This window comes from Oncorhynchus mykiss, chromosome 23 (assembly GCF_013265735.2).
Source record: "Oncorhynchus mykiss isolate Arlee chromosome 23, USDA_OmykA_1.1, whole genome shotgun sequence".
NCBI lineage: Eukaryota > Metazoa > Chordata > Actinopteri > Salmoniformes > Salmonidae > Oncorhynchus > Oncorhynchus mykiss.
The window spans coordinates 60,450,859-60,476,414 of NC_048587.1; the positions used below are offsets into that span (position 1 = coordinate 60,450,859).

Consider the following 25,556-nt stretch of genomic DNA (forward strand, 5'->3'; position numbering starts at 1 on the left):
AACTCTGAATATCACTATTTAATAAACCAAAGGGCAAAACTCAAGCGGGCATTTTTGAAGTTGAAACCAGCAGCAGCCTCACAGAAGATAGATAGATGGTGAAGTAGTGTGTAATGCTGAAGGTCCACAATGTTTGTAAATCTAATCTGGGAATTAATGTTCATTGAATGTAGTCTTTATTGTATCATTCATTTGACCCGGATAAAATCATATATAAGTCTATGCACAAGCCATTCTGAAGATGACTGAACTGAAGAGGTGTGTGTCCAACAGAAAGGTTTTGTGAAGACTACAGGTTAGAGAGATGGGGTTGCAACTGCTGTGATTCTCTGGAGGATTGGTTTGAAAAGCAAAACATTTATTTGTGAAAATGTCAACGGACAATAAAGTATGAACAAGAGAAAAATGAGAAATGTTCCAGTGCCATGTACTCACAGGAGGTCCTTCAACGCCCAGACCAGGCTCTCCTTTCTCCCCTAGGTCTCCTGGTACACCAGGGACGCCACGCTCACCCTGACAGGGAGGAGAGGGGGGAACAGGGAACTCATTATGATGACTGCTAAAGGGAAAAGAGGGGGGAACAGGGAACTCATTATGATGACTGTTAAAGGGAAGAGAGGGGGGAACAGGGAACTCATTATGATGACTGCTAAAGGGAAGAGAGGGGGGAACAGGGAACTCATTTTGTTGACTGTTAAAGGGAGGAGAGGGGGGAACAGGGAACTCATTATGATGACTGTTAAAGGGAAGAGAGGGGGGAACAGGGAACTCATTTTGATGACTGTTAAAGGGAGGAGAGGGGGGGACAGGGAACTCATTATGATGACTGTTAAAGGGAAGAGAGGGGGGAACAGGGAACTCATTATGATGACTGTTAAAGGGAAGAGAGGGGGGAACATGGAACTCATTTTGATGTCTGTTAAAGGGAAGAGAGTGCCATTTGGGACCCAGCTCAATAAAAGGAGAGTTCCCTGGCTTTAACAGGACCTGTGTTTCAGATCCTTGACATCAGTGAATAATGTATGCCACCACACTACAGTAACTGCAGAGATTTTTGTACATGTATGTGATCATTGTGGGAATTGAACCCTCATCCTTGGCGTTGCTAGTGCCACACTCTTACCAACTGAGCCACAAGTGGATGAACTGGGTTGATGTGAGGTATTAGAAGAGCTAGTCATGCTTCAGATTTTTTCTAATGTGGATCATCATAGCCAGAGGAAATATCCGTCATCTAGCTAGAGAATAATAAGTCCAGATTGTGTTAACACTGGGGGGTCTGCCTGTCTGTTTTGTCCCTCTTCCCCCACCATGGGGGGTCTGCCTGTCTGTTTTGTCCCTGTTCCCCCACCATGGGGGGCTGCCTGTCTGTTTTGTCCCTGTTCCCCCACCATGGGGGGCTGCCTGTCTGTTTTGTCCCTGTTCCCCCACCATGGGGGAACAGCCTGTTTTGTCCCTGTTCCCCCACCATGGGGGGCTGCCTGTCTGTTTTGTCCCTGTTCCCCCACCATGGGGGGCTGCCTGTCTGTTTTGTCCCTGTTCCCCCACCATGGGGGGTCTGCCTGTCTGTTTTGTCCCTGTTCCCCCACCATGGGGGGCTGCCTGTCTGTTTTGTCCCTGTTCCCCCACCATGGGGGAACAGCCTGTTTTGGCCCTGTTCCTCCACCATGGGGGGTCTGCCTGTCTGTTTTGTCCCTGTTCCCCCACCATGGGGGGCTGCCTGTCTGTTTTGTCCCTGTTCCCCCACCATGGGGGAACAGCCTGTTTTGTCCCTGTTCCCCCACCATGGGGGGTCTGCCTGTCTGTTTTGTCCCTGTTCCCCCACCATGGGGGGCTGCCTGTCTGTTTTGTCCCTGTTCCCCCACCATGGGGGGCTGCCTGTCTGTTTTGTCCCTGTTCCCCCACCATGGGGGGTCTGCCTGTCTGTTTTGTCCCTGTTCCCCCACCATGGGGGGTCTGCCTGTCTGTTTTGTCCCTGTTCCCCCACCATGGGGGGTCTGCCTGTCTGTTTTGTCCCTGTTCCCCCACCATGGGGGGTCTGCCTGTCTGTTTTGTCCCTGTTCCCCCACCATGGGGGGCTGCCTGTCTGTTTTGTCCCTGTTCCCCCACCATGGGGGGCTGCCTGTCTGTTTTGTCCCTGTTCCCCCACCATGGGGGGTCTGCCTGTCTGTTTTGTCCCTGTTCCCCCACCATGGGGGGTCTGCCTGTCTGTTTTGTCCCTGTTCCCCCACCATGGGGGGCTGCCTGTCTGTTTTGTCCCTGTTCCCCCACCATGGGGGGCTGCCTGTCTGTTTTGTCCCTGTTCCCCCACCATGGGGGTCTGCCTGTCTGTTTTGTCCCTGTTCCCCCACCATGGGGGGCTGCCTGTCTGTTTTGTCCCTGTTCCCCCACCATGGGGGTCTGCCTGTCTGTTTTGTCCCTGTTCCCCCACCATGGGGGGCTGCCAGCCTGTTTTGTCCCTCTTCCCCCACCATGGGGGGCTGCCTGTCTGTTTTGTCCCTGTTCCCCCACCATGGGGGGCTGCCAGCCTGTTTTGTCCCTCTTCCCCCACCATGGGGGGCTGCCTGTCTGTTTTGTCCCTGTTCCCCCACCATGGGGGGTTGCCTGTCTGTTTTGTCCCTCTTCCCCCACCATGGGGGGTTGCCTGTCTGTTTTGTTCCTCTTCCCCCACCATAGGAGTTGTTTTTCTACCTTTGGCCCTCGTGATCCTCTGGGTCCAGATGTCATCCCCTCTCCCTGCCCGGGCAAAAAGAAGAAGAAACCAAATGAGTTCAACATCCCAGACATCATACAGCATAACGTCAGCATTGATAATCAGATGACGCTGACAGACATGGTCGCCTCGCTTCAGGTCCTTAGGAAACTGTGCAGTATTTTGGTTTTTTTATGTATTATTTCTTACATTGTTAGATTACTATTATTTTTTTACAAGCATTTCGCTACACTCGCATTGACATTGACATCTGCTAACCATGTGTACGTGACAATTAACATGTGATATGATGTAAAGATTGGAGGCTAAACATTTAAGATACAGATACAGACCGTCTGAAATATACCAAGACACTCTGACCAAGTAGCTGCAGTTAAAAAGCCTTTATTAAGTCAAATCAAATGTAACTTGTCCCCTGCTTTGTAAACAACAGGTGTAGACTAACAGTAAAATACATACATGTCCTTCCCAGCAATACAGAGATAAAGACAGGAGAGAAATAACAGAAAGTTAAACACATAATAATAGAAGTAATAAAAGATACAGAATTAGTCATGATAACATGTCTATAGTGTCTGCAGGGGGTACCAGTACTGAGTCATGATAACGTGTCTATACTGTCTGCAATGGGCACCAGTACTGAGTCATGATAACGTGTCTATATAGAAGGGGTGCCAGTACTGAGTGGATGTGCAGGGGTACGAGGTCATTGAGGTAGATATGTACATGTAGTTAGAGATAAATAGTAAAGTAGGACTAAATAATAAAGTATCCATGTAGGAAAGTTCAAACAAGCCAGACAATTAATCTACTGCAAATCACACATCAGCAATTCACTTTGAGAACGAGACCGTGTGTCTCCCAGCAGCACAGCTACAGCCTGTGTGAGACTTCAATGGGAATATACCTCCATCTACACAGGGCAAACGGCAGGAACACTTCATTTCACCGCGAGCCTTGTGTTCAATACTCTCCTACAACATGTTTTAACAGCGTCTACGTTGCGAAGTCAGACCCATAATGCTCTGCTGCTGCCACACACACAGAAGTCCAGGGGTGTCTCCCAAATAACACCCTATTCCCTATATAGTGGCCCCATGGGTCCTGGTCAAAAATGATGCACTATGAAGGGAATAGGGTGCCATTCTGGACGCAGCCTTGATTGGGATCGGGGATAAGCATTATTTACAGTACACCCCCTTGATGGAAAATGGATTTCTGTGTTCAGCATGCATTAGTGCTCCAACTAAGTCCTGCATTTGCACAATGTAAATCAGCCATCTGAAACGTTGCTTCATGCTAATGCAGCAGTTCTGAAATAAAGCTCCCCCACATTTTAAGAAGTGTTCAGAGGACAAATTAAAATAGTTGGATGAACTCAAATAACCTGTGTTACTCTGGTTTTACTTCCTCAAGGGTGTAGTGGTGTGTCATCTGAATTGGCACTAAATTCAATATGTAAATAAGTTGAAATGTGCCAATAAAGAACGGTTTAAATGTCATCTCTCTCTCTCGCTCTCTCTCACCTTAATTCATCTATCCACCCCCCTCCCTCTATCCCTCCATCACTGCCCTCCTCAACTACTCACAGGCCGTGTCCCAAATCTTGCTTGCCCACTACTTACTTAAACTGCATACTGTGTAGTACTAATCATACAAAATACTATTTAGAATACACTGGTTAGTAACAATGAATGCAGTAACAACAATCAGCATACTAGGCTCCTCCTACTGAGACTGTGCCATCTAATGTTCCCTGCTGGGAACGTAATGTTGTGTTTACGGATGAATTAATATTATGCTACACAAAGATACATAACATACATTTTTCTAAACTAATCCAATCTGTTAGTTGGACTTATTGCACCCATTACTGAGCTGTTGTTCCAGTTTAGATGGTTATTTATTCTTCTGTTTAACCCTGCCAGTCATTCTGAAACTGTAAGGGATCTCGTCCCCCTCTGAGGAGGAGAAGCGAGAAGGATCGGAGGACCAAAACGCAGTGTGGTAAGTGTCCATAATGTTTATTTTAAAACATAAACTGAACACTACGAAATACAAAACAATAAACGTGAAATGAACGAAACAGTCCCGTGTGGCGACAAACACTGACACGGAAGACAAACACCCACAACTCAAATGTTAAATCAAGCTACCAAAGTATGACTCTCAATCAGGGACAACAATTGACAGCTGCCTCTGATTGAGAACCATACTAGGCCGAACTCAAAAACCAACATAGAAAAACAAACATAGACTGCCCACCCCAACTCACGCCCTGACCATACTAAAACAAAGATAAAATAACAGAACTATGGTCAGAACGTGACAGAAACCATGTTGTTGTGAGTGAAAAACACTTCCAGTTGTTGGATATCCCCACTCTGCCTGGATTCCAATAGGATTCAAACATCACTTTGCAAGCCAGCATGAGTCCAAAACACAGCAAAGGCTGGTCACCAGCAAACACAGTGAAGGCACCATGAAAACACAGTGAAGGCTGGTCACCTATAAACACAGTGAAGGCACCATGAAAACATAGTGAAGGCACCATAAAACACAGTGAAGGCTGGTCACCAGCAAAATACAGTGAAGGCACCATGAAAACATAGTGAAGGCACCATGAAAACACAGTGAAGGCAACATGAAAACACAGTGAAGGCACAATGAAAACACAGTGAAGGCTGGTCACCAGCAAACACAGTGAAGGCACCATGAAAACACAGTGAAGGAACCATGAAAAGATAGTGAAGGTACAATGAAAACACAGTGAAGGCACCATGAAAACACAGTGAAGGCTGGTCACCAGCAAACACAGTGAAGGCAACATGAAAACACGGTGAAGGCACCATGAAAACACAATGAAGGATGCATGAAAACACAGTGAAGGCAGCATAAAACAAAGTGAAGGCAGGTCACCAGCAAAACACAATGAAAACACAATGAAGGCACCATGAAAACAGAGTGAAGGAACCATGAAAACACAGTGAAGGAACCATGAAAACACAGTGAAGGCACCATGAAAACTCAGTGAAGGCACCATGAAAACACAGTGAAAACACCATGAAAACTCAGTGAAGGAACCATGAAAACTCAGTGAATGAACCATGAAAACTCAGTGAATGAACCATGAAAACTCAGTGAAGGAACCATGAAAACACAGTGAAGGCTGGTCACCAGTAAAATCAGCAGTGGTGGAAAAAGTTCTCAACTGTCAAACCGGAGTAAAAGTAAAGATAATAAAAATTGACTCAAGTAAAATACTACTTGAGTAAAAGTCTAAATGTATTTGGTTTTAAATATACTTAGGTATCAAAAGTACAGTTGAAGTCGGAAGTTTACATACACCTTAGCCAAATACATTTAAATTAAGTTTTTCATCATTCCTGACATTTAATCCTAGTTAAAAATTCCCTGTTTTAGGTCAGTTAGGATCACCACTTTATTTTAAGAATGCAAAATGTCTGAATAAAAGTAGAGATAATTATTTATTTCAGCTTTTATTCTTTCATCACATTCCCAGTGGGTCAGAAGTTTACATACATTCAATTAGTATTTGGTAGCATTGCCTTTAAATTGTTTAACTAGGGTCAAACGTTTTGGGTAGCCTTCCACAAGCTTCCCACAATAAGTTGGGTGAATTTTGTGTAACTGAGTCAGGTTTGTAGGCCTCCTTGCTCGCACACGCTTTTTCAGTTCTGTCCACAAATTTTCTACAGGATTGAGGTCAGGGCTTTGTAATGGCGACTCCAATACCTTGACTTTGTTGTCCTTAAGCCATTTTGCCACAACTTTGGAAGTATGCTTGAGGTCACTGTCCATTTGGTGTTCTTCGGCTTGCAAGCCTCCCCCCTTTTCCTACAAACTTAACGATGGTCATTATGGCCAAACAGTTCTATTTTTGTTTCATCAGACCAGAGGACATTTCTCCAAAATGTACGATCTTTGTCCCCATGTGCAGTTGCAAACCATAGTCTGGCTTTTTTTATGGCAGTTTTGGAGCATTGGCCTCCTCCTTGCTGAGCAGCCTTTTTACTGTGGATATAGATACTTTTGTACTTTTGTTCTGTTATTGATTTGCACTTTTTGCACCAAAGTACATTCATCCTTCTCTCTCTACATTCCTCCATACTTCCCTCTCATCATTCCTCCATCCTTCCCTCTCTACATCCCTCCATCCTTCCCTCTCTACATCCCTCCATCCTTCCCTCTGTATCCCTCCATCCTTCCCTCTCTATATCCCTCCATCCTTCCCTCTCTATATCCCTCCATCCTTCCCTATCTACATCCCTCCATCCTTCCCTCTCTACATCCCTCCATCCTTCCCTTTCTGTATCCCTCCATCCTTCCCTCTCTACATCCCTCCATCCTTCCCTCTGTATCCCTCCATCCTTCCCTCTGTATCCCTCCATCCTTCCCTCTCTACATCCCTCCATCCTTCCCTCTCTATATCCCTCCATCCTTCCCTCTCTGTATCCCTCCATCCTTCCCTCTCTACATCCCTCCATCCTTCCCTCTCTATATCCCTCCATCCTGCCCTCCTCCACACTTGTTTACCTACTCACTTTCTTAGAGACATTCCTCTCCCTGACACCATTAACATGCAAACATCTCTCTTATTACTCTGCTCTACCGAGCACATTAGCTCTTAATGTGTGTGTGTGTGTTTGTGTGCGCTCCGACCTAATGAGTAGTTCCACTGTCATGCTTAATGTTCAGTTTAGCACCTTCCATGTAGAAACAAACATTATTGCCCTAGCCTATCCTGAGAGCTGGCACCCTATTCCCTACATAGTGCACTACTTTTGACCAGGGCTTTGGAACAGCTTTAGGGAACAGGGTGCCATTCAGAACTCATACCTATACTGCTAGCTGATATCTGCCATCACTGCTTGGGCTTGCACCATGCAAAACGCAGAAAACCTGGGTTACATTTTTTTTACCTCATATTGAAAATACTTACTTTGTGCTTGACTGAGAATGCTCTACTTAATGGACCCAATAGAATAGTTCCAATATGATAAACCCACCCATGTGGCAATCGAGGTAGGCTGGAGCAAACTCTCTAAAAATGTGAATGATTTCAAATAGTATTTGAACCCAGGTCTGAAACACAGTCAAGTCAACCCACACATCTTGACTGTTAAGGTCTGCTACTAGCTCGTACTGCAGGGTTTGTGTCTGTACAGGTAACTAGCTGGTACTGCAGGTGCTGTGTCTGTACAGGTAACTAGCTGGTACTGCAGGTGCTGTGTTTGTACAGGTAACTAGCTGGTACTGCAGGTGCTGTGTCTGTTCATGTAACTAGCTGGTACTGCAGGTGCTGTGTCTGTACAGGTAACTAGCTGGTACTGCAGGTGCTGTGTCTGTACAGGTAACTAGCTGGTACTGCAGGTGCTGTGTCTGTACAGGTAACTAGCTGGTACTGCAGGTGCTGTGTTTGTACAGGTAACTAGCTGGTACTGCAGGTGCTGTGTCTGTACATGTAACTAGCTGGTACTGCAGGTGCTGTGTCTGTACAGGTAACTAGCTGGTACTGCAGGTGCTGTGTCTGTACAGGTAACTAGCTGGTACTGCAGGTGCTGTGTCTGTACAGGTAACTAGCTGGTACTGCAGTGGCTGTGTCTGTACAGGTAACTAGCTGGTACTGCAGGTGCTGTGTCTGTACAGGTAACTAGCTGGTACTGCAGGTGCTGTGTCTGTACAGGTAACTAGCTGGTACTGCAGGTGCTGTGTCTGTACAGGTAACTAACTAGCTGGTACTGCAGGTGCTGTGTCTGTACAGGTAACTAGCTGTTACTGCAGGTGCTGTGTCTGTACAGGTAACTAACTAGCTGGTACTGCAGGTGCAGTACCACCTCAACCCAAATGAACACGTATAGGAGATTCTGGAGCGGCACCCGAGACAGCGTTTCCCACCAACTTCAACAAAACACCAAATGATGGAATTTCTGGTGGAAGAATGTTGTGGGATCCTCCAAAATAATTTCCGACACGATGCCAAGGTGCATTGAAGCTGTTCTGGCTCATGGTGGCCCAACACCCTATTAAGACTCTTTATGTTGGCGTTTCCTTCATTTTGGTAGTTCCCTGCATGTAATGAACACTTCTAAATGCAAAGCCGGGTCCACAAAGTAGTCTGCTGACAGCTGTAAGCCTCAGAACGGAGGTGGAGAGGCCATTACCGTGGCTGGTGTCACTGAATGCTGGATTACTTACTAGCATTGCATCTGCATGATGTCAGGGCTGTGCTACGACAGGCACGCCTCTCAGTCAACATGTTTGCTGCTGTCGTCGCAGCTGTTTCTAGCTGATCTACTACTCTGTGTGTATGTGTGTCTGTGTGTGTGTGTGTGTGTGTGTGTTTATGTGTGTGTTTGTGTGTGTCTGTTTGTGTGTGTCTGTTTGTGAGATCAGGTGTCCAGTGATGACTGATTACCATGCACTGAATTCCAAAGTGATATACTAATCTACTGTGTGTGTGTGTGTGTGTGTGTGTGTGTGTGTGTGTGTGTGTGTGTGTGTGTGTGTGTGTGTGTGTGTGTGTGTGTGTGGATAAGGCTGATAAAGTGATAATAGTGTCTGCCTGCGTCCCAGATGGGACCCTATTCCATACTGTAGTGCACTACTTTGACCGGAGCCCTATGAGCTCTCAGCAAACTCACCAGCTGTTCAGCTACTGGCTCTCCAGGCTCTCCCTTGGGTCCAGGCAGGCCCTGGGGTCCCATCACATCTCCAGAGTCCCCCTAGGGAGAGAGATAGACAGACAGTCATCTCTACAGTACAGGGGGTGACTCTGAGTGACTGATGGGCCGTGTCATCTCTACAGTACAGGGGGTGACTCTGAGTGACTGATGGGCCGTGTCATCTCTACAGTACAGGGGGTGACTCTGAGTGACTGATGGGCCGTGTCATCTCTACAGTACAGGGGGTAACTCTGAGTGACTGATGGGCCGTGTCATCTCTACAGTACAGGGGGTGACTCTGAGTGACTGATCTGTCACCCCACTTCACTATGAATGACACACACAGTGTGGGAGGTAGGGGGGAGGGGGGGAGTCAGAGACTAAAGCTGAGGATATCTGTCACCCCACTTCACTATGAATGACACACACAGTATCGGAGGTAGGGAGGGAGGGGGGGGGGGGGTCAGAGACTAAAGCTGAGGATATCTGTCACCCCACTTCACTATGAATGACACACACAGTGTGGGAGGTAGGGGGGAGGGAAGGTGGGGAGTCAGAGACTAAAGCTGAGGATATCTGTCACTCCACTTCACTATGAATGACACACACAGTGTGGGAGGTAGGGGGGGGGGAGTCAGAGGCTAAAGCTGAGGATATCTGTCACCCTACTGGAATCATTTTACACAACAACAGGGGTTAATTAGGAAATTACAACCCAAAACAATATTATTGTATTTTTTTCTTTAGTCCACAGCGTGTTTGTGTGCGTGATGGAAACAGACCCGGCAGTATTTTATAAACTGTAGCATGCAGCCTTGTCAGAGATGGGTGTGTGTGTACAGGCCACGATAGAGCTGAGCTCACCATGCACAGTCTACAGGACTATACACCAGTGGAACCACTTAATACAGACTATACCCCAGTATAACCACTTAATACAGACTATACCCCAGTATGACCACTTAATACAGGCTATACCCCAGTATAACCACTTAATACAGGACTATACCCCAGTATAACCACTTAATACAGACTATACCCCAGTATAACCACTTAATACAGACTATACCCCAGTACAACCACTTAATACAGACTATACCCCAGTATAACCACTTAATACAGACTATACCCCAGTACAACCACTTAATACAGACTATACCCCAGTACAACCACTTAATACAGACTATACCCCAGTATAACCACTTAATACAGACTATACCCCAGTAGAACCACTTAATACAGACTATACCCCAGTACAACCACTTAACACAGGCTATACCCCAGTATGACCACTTAATACAGGCTATACCCCAGTATGACCACTTAATACAGACTATACCCCAGTATAACCACTTAATACAGACTATACCCCAGTATAACCACTTAATACAGGCCCATACCCCAGTATAACCATTTAATATAGGACTATACCCCAGTATAACCACTTAATACAGACTATACCCCAGTATAACCACTTAATACAGGCCCATACCCCAGTATAACCATTTAATATAGGACTATACCCCAGTATAACCACTTAATACAGGCTATACCCCAGTATAACCCCTTAATACAGGGTATACCCCAGTATAACCCCTCAATGCAGACTATACCCCAGTATAACCCCTTAATACAGGCTATACCCCAGTAGAACCACTTAATACAGGACTATACCCCAGTATAACCACTTAATACAGGACTATACCCCAGTATAACCACTTAATACAGACTATACCCCAGTATAACCACTTAATACAGACTATACCCCAGTACAACCACTTAATACAGACTATACCCCAGTATAACCACTTAATACAGACTATACCCCAGTACAACCACTTAATACAGACTATACCCCAGTACAACCACTTAATACAGGCTATACCCCAGTATGACCACTTAATACAGACTATACCCCAGTATAACCACTTAATACAGGCCCATACCCCAGTATAACCATTTAATATAGGACTATACCCCAGTATAACCACTTAATACAGGCTATACCCCAGTATAACCCCTTAATACAGGGTATACCCCAGTATAACCCCTTAATACAGACTATACCCCAGTATAACCCCTTAATACAGGCTATACCCCAGTAGAACCACTTAATACAGGACTATACCCCAGTATAACCACTTAATACAGGACTATACCCCAGTATAACCACTTAATACAGGACTATACCCCAGTATAACCACTTAATACAGACTATACCCCAGTATGACCCCTTAAAAGAGGAAGATAGTGGCTATCCAATCTGATAGTCATGCATCATCCTCTACGGTGATGGTGAAACATCTGTCTAATGTCTGCCTGCAGGTCTGTTCTTAAAGGTGTAAGACTTGATTTGAAGCTCTACCTTGTTTCCTTTCAGACCGTCTCTACCAGGTATTCCCTGGTCCCCCGGCGATCCCTAGAAACGGAGGACAGAACAGAGACACATCTGTCAACCAGGTCTTCACACACACACACACACACACACACACATACACACACACACACACATAGATGTGAACAAGTACACAAACACGTACAACTACTGCCCCCTCAACACACACGCCCAACCTCCCATTACCATACAGACACATTTATCTCTCTCCTCCTCTCCGCATCAGCGGGCCCACCATGTTTCAACATCCTTTCCCTTTTCCAGGATGAAATGCCTCTCTTTCCCTCTCCTGCTTCTGAATAAAGACAGATACTCATTATAGGTACAGCAGGTGCAGCAACAGATTGGGGACCATGCCTGCCTCTGCTCCCTCATAACGTAAAACGTTCCGATCTGCCTCTACCCACTAATTCATTCTCAAATTGAATTACTGATCGTCTGTGTAACAATTCAAGACTTTGCCCCCCCCCCCCCTTTTGCCTTCATCAGCTCTCATCTTCTCTCTCTTACTTTCTCTCTGTCTCACCTCAGCGGTTTATCTATGTGTTTCCTTATTGTCCTTTGGTAGGTGTAGTTGGGGGAACAGTGGAACAGGGAGACATGAGAGAAGGAGGAAGATGAGATTGTTCTTTCAGGAGGGGTGGGGTCAATTCCATTTCAACTCAGGAACCAATTCCATTTCAACTCAGGAACCAATTCCATTTCAACTCAGGAAGCAATTCCATTTCAACTCAAGAACCAATTCCATTTCAACTCAGGAACCAATTCCATTTCAACTCAGGAACTAAAAATATCTTCCATAATTGAACTAGAATTGATCACACCCCTGGTTCAAACGGTACTTAATATATGTATTTTAAGTAACATGTCTTTGACCACACCCCTGGTTCAAACGGTACTTAATATATGTATTTGAAGTAACATGTCTTTGACCACACCCCTGGTTCAAACGGTACTTAATACATGTATTTCAAGTAACATGTTTTTGACCACACCCCTGGTTCAAACTGTACTTAATACATGTATTTTAAGTAACATGTCTTTTACTCACCGTCTCTCCTGCAATCCCTGGGAGTCCGATGAGTCCACGAGGACCTTCTTTACCCTGGAAAACAGTCAGAGAAGTGTTAGAGTCTAATATCCCTTCTTCTAGTAATCACAGCCTGGCCCATGGTGACCTGCCTGTCTGGCTAACTGCAGGCAGCCCCAGCAATCACTCTCTGATTCAGAGAGTTGTATTCCTGAGCTGCCAACTGTACACCCCAGTAAAGACATGTTGTTCTGGAGGCCTTTCTGGTCGTCAAAGGGGTTGGAAGTTGGATGCTAAGAAGAAGACATCTCGGGAGGGGTTGGAAATGTGTAGACTGTAGCTAGCTACTAGACACCAGAGGGATATATTACAAAGTAGGTTTAATTAGTTAACCAGCTAACTTTGATAAATAACCAGAAATAACTGTTGATTTTCTGGTTCATTAAGAAAGCTAAACGTGTATGTGTTTTTGGTTGTTCAGTCAATTAGACCAAGCCCATTTCAAGCTTACCTTTCTTAAAAAATAAGGTTATTTGGGGATATTTACTGGCTAACTCCTTGATCCTACTTTGTAGAATACCCTTCAGGACATCCGGCAGTTTTATTTTATTTTAAATTTAGAGTCTGGGATTCGACAGTTGTGTCAAGCTCAAAAGGCATTTAGAAGTTATATCTGTCAAGAATCAAATGGGTAAATATCAAGAACTGAAAAGACCAATGAACCATTTCCCAAATACCAGACTGTAGGGGACAAACTGTAGGGGAAGAAAGAAGATTGCAGCAATCTTTTGGTGTTTGACCTGCTGTGAGAATTGCAGCAATCTGTCTGGTTTGGGAGCTTGACCATCCTCTTTAGGTATCAGAGGGCAGTGGAGGAAAACAGGAGCTATTCAAGTGTTCTATAGTAGCTATATTGAACGACCCACTTCCACTTACAGTCAACAGGTGGCCCAGCCTCAAACGTTTGATTAGTCGTACTGGTTGATAAGAATTTGATCAGGATTTTAATCCCCAAGGGCTAGTCTTCCAAGAGTCCATAGAGTTTAAGATAGTCATTTCTCTCTGTAGACCAATATAAATTGCTCAAACGTTTGACCTGAGGTAATTAAGCACTTGTCATGCCATATAGACCTAGTTCTAGTTCCTGGGGTGAGTTGCATGACCACTAGCTGCTCAGGGAACCTGAACTAGAACCTAAACCAACTACAGGTGCACTAAAGGTGATCTAGGGTATCTGAGTACTTGGTACACAATGTAATAAATTCTGTTTCCTGTGTCAATCCAAACAGTTTAATTCTACTGTACCAATAAGTACAATGGCAGAGGATCATACAGCTTGTGTTGTTGGGTATTGTTGGGTGATAGAGACTCTTTGTTCTCTGGTGATAGAGACTCTTTGTTCTCTGGTGATAAAGACTCTTTGTTCTCTGGTGATAGAGACTCTTTGTTCTCTGGTGATAGAGACTCTTTGTTCTCTGGTGATAGAGACCATTTGTTCTCTGGTGATAAAGATTATTTGTTCTCTGGTGATAAAGACTCTTTGTTCTCTGGTGATAAAGACTATTTGTTCTCTGGTGATAGAGACTATTTGTTCTCTGGTGATAGAGACTCTTTGTTCTCTGGTGATAGAGACTCTTTGTTCTCTGGTGATAGAGACTATTTGTTCTCTGGTGATAAAGATTCTTTGTTCTCTGGTGATAAAGACTCTTTGTTCTCTGGTGATAAAGATTCTTTGTTCTCTGGTGATAAAGACTATTTGTTCTCTGGTGATAAAGACTCTTTGTTCTCTGGTGATAAAGACTATTTGTTCTCTGGTGATAGAGACTATTTGTTCTCTGGTGATAGAGACTCTTTGTTCTCTGGTGATAAATACTCTTTATTCTCTGGTGATAGAGACTCTTTGTTCTCTGGTGATAAATACTCTTTGTTCTCTGGTGATAAAGACTCTTTGTTCTCTGGTGATAGAGACTATTTGTTCTCTGGTGATAGAGACTCTTTGTTCTCTGGTGATAGAGACTCTTTGTTCTCTGGTGATAAATACTCTTTGTTCTCTGGTGATAAAGACTCTTTGTTCTCTGGTGATAGAGACTATTTGTTCTCTGGTGATAGAGACTCTTTATTCTCTGGTGATAGAGACTCTTTGTTCTCTGGTGATAAATACTCTTTGTTCTCTGGTGATAGAGACTATTTGTTCTCTGGTGATAGAGACTATTTGTTCTCTGGTGATAGAGACTCTTTATTCTCTGGTGATAGAGACTCTTTGTTCTCTGGTGATAAATACTCTTTATTCTCTGGTGATAGAGACTCTTTGTTCTCTGGTGATAAATACTCTTTGTTCTCTGGTGATAAAGACTCTTTGTTCTCTGGTGATAGAGACTATTTATTCTCTGGTGATAGAGACTCTTTGTTCTCTGGTGATAGAGACTCTTTGTTCTCTGGTGATAAATACTCTTTGTTCTCTGGTGATAAAGACTCTTTGTTCTCTGGTGATAGAGACTATTTGTTCTCTGGTGATAGAGACTCTTTGTTCTCTGGTGATAGAGACTCTTTGTTCTCTGGTGATAAAGACTCTTTGTTCTCTGGTGATAGAGACTCTTTGTTCTCTGGTGAATAAAGACTCTTTGTTCTCTGGTGATAGAGACTATTTGTTCTCTGGTGATAAAGTCTCTTTGTTCTCTGGTGATAGAGACTATTTGTTCTCTGGTGATAAAGACTCTTTGTTCTCTGGTGATAGAGACTCTTTGTTCTCTGGTGATAAAAACTCTTTGTTCTCTGGTGATAGAGACTCTTTGTTCTCTGGTGATAGAGACTCTTTGTTCTCTGGTGATAGAGACTCTTTGTTCTCTGGTGATAGAGTCTCTTTGTTCTCTGGTGATAGAGACTCTTTGTTCTCTGGTGATAGAGTCTCTTTGTTCTCTGGTGATAAAGACTATTTGTTCTCTGGTGATAAAGACTCTTTGTTCTCTGGTGATAGAGACTATTTGTTCTCTGGTGATAGAGACTATTTGTTCTCTGGTGATAGAGACTATTTGTTCTCTGGTGATAGAGGCTCTTTGTTCTCTGGTGATAAAGACTCTTTGTTCTCTGGTGATAGAGACTATTTGTTATCTGGTGATAGAGACTCTTTGTTCTCTGGTGATAGAGACTATTTGTTCTCTGGTGATAGAGACTATTTGTTCTCTGGTGATAAAGACTCTTTGTTCTCTGGTGATAGAGACTATTTGTTCTCTGGTGATAGAGACTCTTTGTTCTCTGGTGATAGAGACTATTTGTTCTCTGGTGATAGAGACTATTTGTTCTCTGGTGATAGAGACTATTTGTTCTCTGGTGATAAAGACTCTTTGTTCTCTGGTGATAGAGACTCTTTGTTCTCTGGTGATAGAGACTATTTGTTCTCTGGTGATAGAGACTATTTGTTCTCTGGTGATAGAGACTATTTGTTCTCTGGTGATAGAGGCTCTTTGTTCTCTGGTGATAGAGGCTATTGGTTCTCTGGTGATAGAGACTATTTGTTCTCTGGTGATAGAGACTCTTTGTTCTCTGGTGATAGAGACTATTTGTTCTCTGGTGATAGAGACTCTTTGTTCTCTGGTGATAGAGACTATTTGTTCTCTGGTGATAGAGACTCTTTGTTCTCTGGTGATAGAGGCTATTGGTTCTCTGGTGATAGTTTGATTATCTCGGGTGTTTACCTCTGGGCCGGGCTCTCCCTTTGGACCTGGTAGTCCTAAGCTTCCCTTTAAATCAGTAATGAAAGGAGGGAGAGGGGGGAAGGGAAAGAAGAAAAAGAGAGAGAGAGAGAGAGAAAGAGAGAGAGACCATTTAAGGTTAGATTTGTTTTTCTCCATAATTACTCCAGGACATGTATTAATAAGTGAGACCCTGAGAAAATCTATTTAGCGTCTGGCTTCAAGAAAGAAAACCTACCAAACAGAGCAATTCAACCTGACTTTATAGAACTCCCAGTTCTAACACACTGTAATACATATCACTTTTTATTCCTCAAATATAATTTATTTGTGTACTGGGCTCCTATTCAATTCCAGGCTGCTCATATACAGTATCATGTGTATATGTGTTATTGTATATCATTGTGTACTTAACAAACCCATTTGAATTTTTTATTTTTTACCTTTATTTAACTAGGCAAGTCAGTTAAAAACAAATTCTTATTTTCAATGATGGCCTAGGAACAGTTGGTTAACTGCCTGTTCAGGGGCAGAACGACAGATTTGTACCTTGTCAGCTCGGGGATTTGAACTTGCAAACCCAATGTCGGCTGCTAGTCCAACGCTCTAACCACTAGGCTACCCTGCCACCCCAACGTCAAAGGTTATACAGTACTCAGATCAGTGTCGATAACCAAACCCAATGTCAAAGGTTATACAGTACTCAGATCAGTGTCGATAACCAAACCCAATGTCAAAGGTTATACAGTACTCAGATCAGTGTCGATAACCAAACCCAATGTCAAAGGTTATACAGTACTCAGATCAGTGTCGATAACCAAACCCAATGTCAAAGGTTATACAGTACTCAGATCAGTGTAGATAACCAAACCCAATGTCAAAGGTTATACAGTACTCAGATCAGTGTAGATAACCAAACCCAATGTCAAAGGTTATACAGTACTCAGATCAGTGTAGATAACCAAACCCAATGTCAAAGGTTATACAGTACTCAGATCAGTGTAGATGACCAAACCCAATGTCAAAGGTTATACAGTACTCAGATCAGTGTAGATAACCAAACCCAATGTCAAAGGTTATACAGTACTCAGATCAGTGTAGATAACCAAACCCAATGTCAAAGGTTATACAGTACTCAGATCAGTGTAGATGAAGCCTTTAAAGTGTATGTAATGCTTGTCCTTCATCTGAATACTTAGACTGAACTGGTTACCTTGAAACCATGTGGTCCTTGGAGTCCTCTTTGTCCCTGAAGAAAAGGATCATATAAACCATTATCCTCATCCTGTAAATCCAATGTCTTTACACAAGAGAGACACAATAGCACTGGTGTAAAGTACTTAAGAAAAAATCTTTAAAGTACTACTTAAGTACTTTTGGGGAGCATCTGTACTGTACTCATTCTAAACCCTGTAACTATTGTTGAAGTCTATGACATTCATTCTAAACCCTGTAACTATTGTTGAAGTCTATGACATTCATTCTAAACCCTGTAACTATTGTTGAAGTCTATGACATTCATTCTAAACCCTGTAACTATTGTTGAAGTCTATGACATTCATTCTAAACCCTGTAACTATTGTTGAAGTCTATGACATTCATTCTAAACCCTGTAACTATTGTTGAAGTCTATGACATTCATTCTAAACCATGTAACTATTGTTGAAGTCTATGACATTCATTCTAAACCCTGTAACTATTGTTGAAGTCTATGACATTCATTCTAAACCCTGTAACTATTGTTGAAGTCTATGACATTCATTCTAAACCATGTAACTATTGTTGAAGTCTATGACATTCATTCTAAACCCTGTAACTATTGTTGAAGTCTATGACATTCATTCTAAACCCTGTAACTATTGTTGAAGTCTATGACATTCATTCTAAACCCTGTAACTATTGTTGAAGTCTATGACATTCATTCTAAACCCTGTAACTATTGTTGAAGTCTATGACATTCATTCTAAACCCTGTAACTATTGTTGAAGTCTATGACATTCATTCTAAACCCTGTAACTATTGTTGAAGTCTATGACATTCATTCTAAACCCTGTAACTATTGTTGAAGTCTATGACATTCATTCTAAACCCTGTAACTATTGTTGAAGTCTATGACATTCATTCTAAACCCTGTAACTATTGTTGAAGTCTATGACATTCATTCTAAACCCTGTAACTATTGTTGAAGTCTATGACATTCATTCTAAACCCTGTAACTATTGTTGAAGTCTAATGTTGATGTGTGGCACGATAAAGATTGACCTCCTTTGAACTTTGTATTCTTTTTTTTATATTTGATTATTAGATTCTTTGCCAACAGCTCTTTCATATATGTTTTGGATGTATCCTAAATGGCAGGCTATTCCCTACATAGTGCACACAAAACCACAGTGTCCTCAAAGCTCATCATTAAGCGATTATTTACATTGCCCCCCCAGACTATTTACATTGCCCCCCCAGACTATTTACATTGCCCCCCTAGACTATTTACATTGCCCACCCAGACTATTTACATTGCCCACCCAGACTATTTACATTGCCCACCCAGACTATTTACATTGCCCACCCAGACTATTTACATTGCCCACCCAGACTATTTACATTGCCCCCCCAGACTATTTACATTGCCCACCCAGACTATTTACATTGCCCACCCAGACTATTTACATTGCCCACCCAGACTATGTACATTGCCCCCCCCAGACTGTTTACATTGCCCACCCAGACTATTTACATTGCCCCCCCAGACTGTTTACATTGCCCACCCAGACTATTTACATTGCCCCCCCAGACTATTTACATTGCCCCCCCAGACTATTTACATTGCCCCCCCAGACTATTTACATTGCCCCCCCAGACTATTTACATTGCCCACCCAGACTATTTACATTGCCCACCCAGACTATTTACATTGCCCCCCCAGACTATTTACATTGCCCACCCAGACTATTTACATTGCCCCCCCAGACTATTTACATTGCCCCCCCAGACTATTTACATTGCCCCCCCAGACTATTTACATTGCCCCCCCAGACTATTTACATTGCCCCCCCAGACTATTTACATTGCCCCCCCAGACTATTTACATTGCCCCCCCAGACTATTTACATTGCCCCCACTGTATTTAGCCTCGTTATTGTTATGTCATTTTCTTGTTACTTTTTTTCCATTTTTTTTTCACTTTAGTTTATGTGGTAAATATATATATATATATATAAAACTCTTCTTGAACTGCACTGTTGGTTAAAGGCTTGATAGTAAACATTTCACGGTAAGGCCTGTTGTAGTCGGCGCATGAGACAAATAATATTTGATTTGATTTGACACAGAGTCAAACTGTATCTTGGTGCCGTGAACATCAATATATTAGTCTTGCTCTGATCTGGACCCATACTCACGAAGCATCTCAGAGTAGGAGTGCTGATCTAGGATCAGTTTAGCGGATGAATAATGAAATAGATTAAATGGACAAGGGGGGAGCGGTTTTCTTTTACACTTGTTAATTATAGACAAATCGTATGAACACTGTGAGCAGGTTGGTACATATCCTATCCTTACTGGATCACCCATTTCTCCTTTCTGGCCCTTCTCTCCTGATTCAGCCTCCTAAAATAAAATAGAAATAAGGTCATTATGAAATGCGGAACATTTGATATAAAATAACTTTCATCAAGGTAACATAAAATATTGGGTTAGCAGTCAGAGCACGACTGCCGTTATGTTATGACTGAACAGAACAGAAGTTAACGGTAACTACGTAGGATGTTTCTACTTACAGAGCCAGACAGATGTCTCAGTCCATGAGCTGTCATTTCCTGGATGGAAAGGACAGACAAGATAGAAGAGAGAAAATTAGCTGTCTTCTTCATTGTCACTTATTCGGTAGGTAAGACGTACCACCTAACCTCCCTTATTGAATGCACTCGGCTCGGCACTCGGCTTGGCACTCGGCTCGGCACTCCGCCTGGCACTCGGCCCGGCACTCGGCCCGGCACTCGGCCCGGCACTCGGCCCGGCACTCGGCCCGGCACTCGGCTCGGCACTCGGCTCGGCACTTGGCCTGGCACTCGGCTCGGCACTCGGTCCGGCACTCGGCTCGGCACTCGGCCCGGCACTCGGCTCGGCACTCGGCTCGGCACTCGGCCTGGCACTCGGCCTGGCACTCGGCTCGGCACTCGGTCCGGCACTCGGCCCGGCACTCGGCTTGGCACTCGGGGTTGTCAAAGTCAAACTAAAGAAGCCTTTTAAGAGAGAAAAGGAGGGGAGGGGTGTTTTCGGTGAAACTGAAGACGAGTGCCTGTCTGTCACTAGACCCTCTTCCACTAGACTAGCACCTCTGCCTGTACATCCCAAATGGCACCTATTCTCTATTAAAGTGGGGGTAAATAGTACCATAGGGCTCTGGTCAAAAGTAGTGCACTATGTAGGGAATAGGTTGCCATTTGGGATGTATTTTGAGAGTCAGTCCCGGAATCGACCAATCATTGTTGTGGGGATACAAAGCCCCCCTGTGGAGCAGTCCTCCAGCGAGGGTATGGATTGTTAAAGGTCACGGTGTATCCCAAATGGCTTCCTCTTCCCTTTATAGTGCCCATTGGGCTCTGGTCAAAAGTAGTGCACTATATAGGGAATAGGTTGCCATCTGGGACGCATTCCCACAGTAACGGAAAGTCGACTTTTCAAGCTGTAAAATGATGTCCTGAGCTTTCCAATGATTTTGTACCACAATAGTAGCCTAGATACCTGCTATTATGTATAGATGTGTTTTTGGTAGCTTCAAGTTCAACATCTGACATGCTGACCACACCGCTCGCGTTGCCAAATAAATGTACAGATACATGTTATTCAACCATCGCACCCACACTGCTCATGCGCGCCAACGAGCGTCTGCGTTGCCAGGCGCTAAAATAGAAGTTGCTTCTATTTGTGGCGCAGAACGCGCTGCAAGTCCTGCCTCTCCCATCTCCTCATTGGTTAATAGAAGCAGATACCCATGTGCCATCTCCTCATTGGTTATACCCACGTGGGTGATTGAAAGACGAACTGAGGTCGGTCGTCGTCATGGTAATAGTTTTAGATGCCAATCGCCATATAAAGTCCAAAGAAGAAAAAGCCTGGAAGGAGGTGAGGTGACTAGAAACGATTCGGTTGACCGTTTTATGTGTGGATTAATTTTCAGAGTAGAGGACCTTGTGCATTTCAGGTAAAATAACAACTCAACGTTGTTATAAATGTTTAATGCTTTTTGACCTGTCCCCAAATTAATATAACTGGTTCAGAGTTTGTTTTGATATTTCAACCTGCGTGTTGTGATAGCGTTTGATGTGGGGGGGACAAAATCAATTTGTGCACGATGGCGGTTTGGGTACGGTGTTAGTCTGCCTCCAAAAGCTAGCAAAAAATATAGATAATTCTATTGAACAAGTATGTCAATTTATTCCAACCCTGTTCCTTGTCTTCCTGTTCTTCTGTGTCTGTCTGGTCGAGCCGGGTTATTTTAGTGGTAATACATTTTGTTTTGGCTTTCATTTCAACATCTCAGACTGCCATAAATATCTATTTACAAGTTTGTCAATTTGTTCTAATCTTTTAGCCTTCTGCTCTTGTTCATAGCTTAGCCTATTATTCTGTGTCTGTCTGGTCAAGGGCTACGTGTGGGTCATGGAGGGCCATGCAGTAAAACGATGTCCTGATCTTTCCTGTGATGTTGTATAACAAGTTCAGTGTGGAAATCAGCCTTTTAGTGCTTCAAGTTCCAAATATCAGTCTGCCTCCTAAAGCAATTTGTTCTAATCTTGTCTCTTATATCTGTAGCCTTCAGTCAGAGTCTGGTCAAGGGCCACGTGTGGGCTGTCTGTGGGTCATGGGGGGTCACGCATGCCTATAACCCCGCCTGGTGGTTCCTCCTCTGCACTAATGAATGGTCTGAACCCTGGTTTCTGCAGAGTCATGGAATTAAACGCTTTACTGCAGAAATGATCCCACTGTGTCTCAAATGGCACCCTATTCCCTATATAGTGCATTACCATTGACCAGAGCCCTATGGTACCCTATTCCCTATATAGCACACTACTATTGACCAGAGCCCTATGGCACCCTATTCCCTATGTAGTGCATTACCATTGACCAGAGCCCTATGGTACCCTATTCCCTATATAGTGCATTACCATTGACCAGAGCCCTATGGTACCCTATTCCCTATATAGTGCACTACCATTGACCAGAGCCCTATGGTACCCTATTCCCTATATAGTGCACTACCATTGACCAGAGCCCTATGGTACCCTATTCCCTATATAGTGCACTACCATTGACCTGGTGCCATTAGGGATTCACCCGTTATCTGTTAGTAGGAAGTGGACAGATAAAGGCTCATTTAGTAGTATTTGTTTTATACAACCTCCACTTAACTAAGTCAGCTAAGACCAAACGCTGGGCCAACTGTGCACCGCCCTATGGGACTCTCAATCACGGCCGGTTGTGATACAGCCTGGAATCGAACCAGGGACTTTGGTGACCCCTCGCACACTGAGATGCAGTGCCTTAGACCGCTGTGCCACCCGGGAGCCCCCTATTTAAGTGAGATTTGAGCTAAATAATCAAACAGACCCATTTATGAATTGCTAAATGACTTTTCTGACTGTCTGAATTGTAAATGAACGTACTCCATAGCCACTAATGTAGACCAGAGAGGATTGGATAGATGGATGGAAGCAATGTGGTGACATCTCCCACCTAGCCAATCAGAAATGAAGCTATTAATTAAGCCATTACAATAAAGAGTATAGCTACTTGTCCAATCCTCTCAGATCTAGTGTGTCTGTCAGGAGTGGTGGCTAGGGGGGGATTTGGCATTCGACAATTGGCATACTTGATTTGGCATTTAGAAACCGTTTGGAAGCCACATGATTAATTGATTGACTGAATGTATTTGATAATTATAAGGAGAAGGCTGCCCCAGCCAGAGACATCATCACATGACAACCTACTGGACTTTGGGTGTTCCAACCAAACCTCAGAAAACTATAGGCCTAAAATAGCAACATAATTTTAAATCATTTTGCTCCCTTATCGCTTCAATCTTAAAAATCAATTTCAAAATGTAATCCAGTCCAGTTAATTGAGTCCGATTAAGTGGTTCTGATAGAACTTCTTACACAACTAATTGCAAGGCAAGAAAAGGCTTTACAGCCATTAAGGGGGACTCATTACCTGCCACTGTTCAATTGTAAATTAAACGTTTAAGAACAAGTGGACCTGACTCCAGTTGAGATAAGGGATTCATATTAAATGGCACCCTATTGCCTATTTAGTGCACCTCTTTAGACCGGGGTCCATAGGGAACCATTTGGGACACATTCAGTGAAAGACATCAGTAGTCGTAGCATGCATGTTACAAAAGTAGTCACTACGTAGGGAATGGGGTGCCATTTGGGAGGCAGACAGAGTGATATAAAGTAGTAGTAAGAGAAGGAGTTCCTTAGTGCAGAGGGAATATTTGTTCAGCGTGCGGTGACGTGACGTTGGCTCGGTGCCACTTGGATCCGCGGATAAACAAGAAACCAGGAGTTGAATTATGAAGAAGGACCGATCTCAGAGGAGTCTGGGAAGAGTCTGTCTGTTCTCACTACTATTACCTGTCTGGATGGTCTACCAAAGGTCTACCTGTCCATTGGGGTCACATACTAGCCTTTTTCTATGCCGCGTTGACATGCACCAGTAAAGGTATGGCCAATTACAATTACATAGTCAGGTCATGTACGTGTAGATTCAGGATTGGCTTTGAGAGATCAGAGGAGACAGAGCATGGATTGCAGGTACTCTCAGATCTGAAAAACTTGTAGCCCAAACATTGTGAATGTGGAGCAGGGATAATGTACTGGACCAACCTCGACTGTAGAGTCCAGGCTAGTCTTGTTTACGTCCCTCAGTTACTCCTCTCTCCAATAACTCCAAAATAAACTACAGTACAGAACTGTAAAACAGTCTCTTAGATAATATGACTTTATGTCTCAGTTATAAACAGTCACAGGAAACATTAACGCCACAACAATGTACTCCTCACCGGTCCTGGTGGTCCTCTCAGGCCTTCTTCCCCCTGATAAGAGAAGACACAGAGAGCATAGAGAAACCACCTGATGTCATACTGTACAGACATGCTTAAAAACCTCAGGATGATATTGATCTATTCTTTAGGGAGAATCCAGAAGCCCTGCTTTACAGAGGATTGTGAAATCTCCCCCACCACCGAAGCTGCTGTAACATCTGCTCCTACCTCTTCTCTCATTGATTCAGTCATAACCAACAGTAGCATTCATTCAAACACTATTTGCATCTCCTTAATGACAACCGGTTTCAGTTGATTGGGTTAGTGGGGTTGGTACACTGATATACTGTAGTGGGTTAAACAAGGACGCCTCTGAGATGAAAGAACAGAAGGTGAGTCACATGGTGTGTGTGTGTGTGTGTGTGTGTGTGTGTGTGTGTATGTGTGTGTGTGTGTGACAATTAACAATGATGAAATATCATTATAAGAGAGTTAATTTGCAGCCAGATTTAGACAGAAATGAATGCAGGAAATATAAATAGATCAGGGGTAATCAGACTGGAGCTCACACACACACACACTCTCTCTCTCACACACACACACACACCATGTGATGTGACTCACCTTCTGTCCTTTCATCCCAGAGGCCCCGTCTCCACCTGGCTGACCCTGAGGGAGAAGGCCAAAGGTCAATGTTTAGTGTTCATGGTTAATGACAGCCACTTTAAATGTCACCACAATAATGTGTTGGAAGGGTGTGTGCTGTGTGTGTGTTACATACCGGATCACCTTGATCTCCTTTGTCTCCTGGAATTCCAGAGTCACCCTTCACCCCCTGGATGAGAACAGAGAGAGAGAGAGAGAGAGAGAGAGAGAGAGAGAGAGAGCTAAGGATCGTACAGCACATGCTTATAACCAGCAACACATCATGTTGTCTGTATCATTGTAGATGCTGCGTCTATGGGTCTACTGAGAGAATGGACTATAAAGCCCTGT

General features: G+C 43.7%; 1 protein-coding gene across 9 annotated transcripts in view; it reads right to left on the reverse strand.

Moving 5' to 3' along the window:
• The window catches only part of LOC110515674 (collagen alpha-1(XIX) chain), a 261,849-nt gene that overhangs the window by 79,413 nt on the left and 156,880 nt on the right, over positions 1–25,556 (reverse strand). For 8 of the 9 annotated variants that reach the window (XM_036960934.1, XM_036960933.1, XM_036960931.1 and 5 more), the window contains 12 exons: positions 25,342–25,395; positions 25,185–25,229; positions 24,579–24,611; positions 20,290–20,328; positions 20,072–20,119; positions 17,727–17,762; positions 16,517–16,561; positions 12,846–12,899; positions 11,765–11,818; positions 9,379–9,459; positions 2,692–2,736; positions 436–513 (listed from right to left, as the gene is read on the reverse strand). In XM_036960934.1, the coding sequence (XP_036816829.1) occupies positions 436–513; positions 2,692–2,736; positions 9,379–9,459; positions 11,765–11,818; positions 12,846–12,899; positions 16,517–16,561; positions 17,727–17,762; positions 20,072–20,119; positions 20,290–20,328; positions 24,579–24,611; positions 25,185–25,229; positions 25,342–25,395 (612 nt within the window). The remainder of the gene's footprint in view (positions 1–435; positions 514–2,691; positions 2,737–9,378; positions 9,460–11,764; positions 11,819–12,845; positions 12,900–16,516; positions 16,562–17,726; positions 17,763–20,071; positions 20,120–20,289; positions 20,329–24,578; positions 24,612–25,184; positions 25,230–25,341; positions 25,396–25,556) is intronic. The other variant, XM_036960932.1, reaches the window with a different exon arrangement.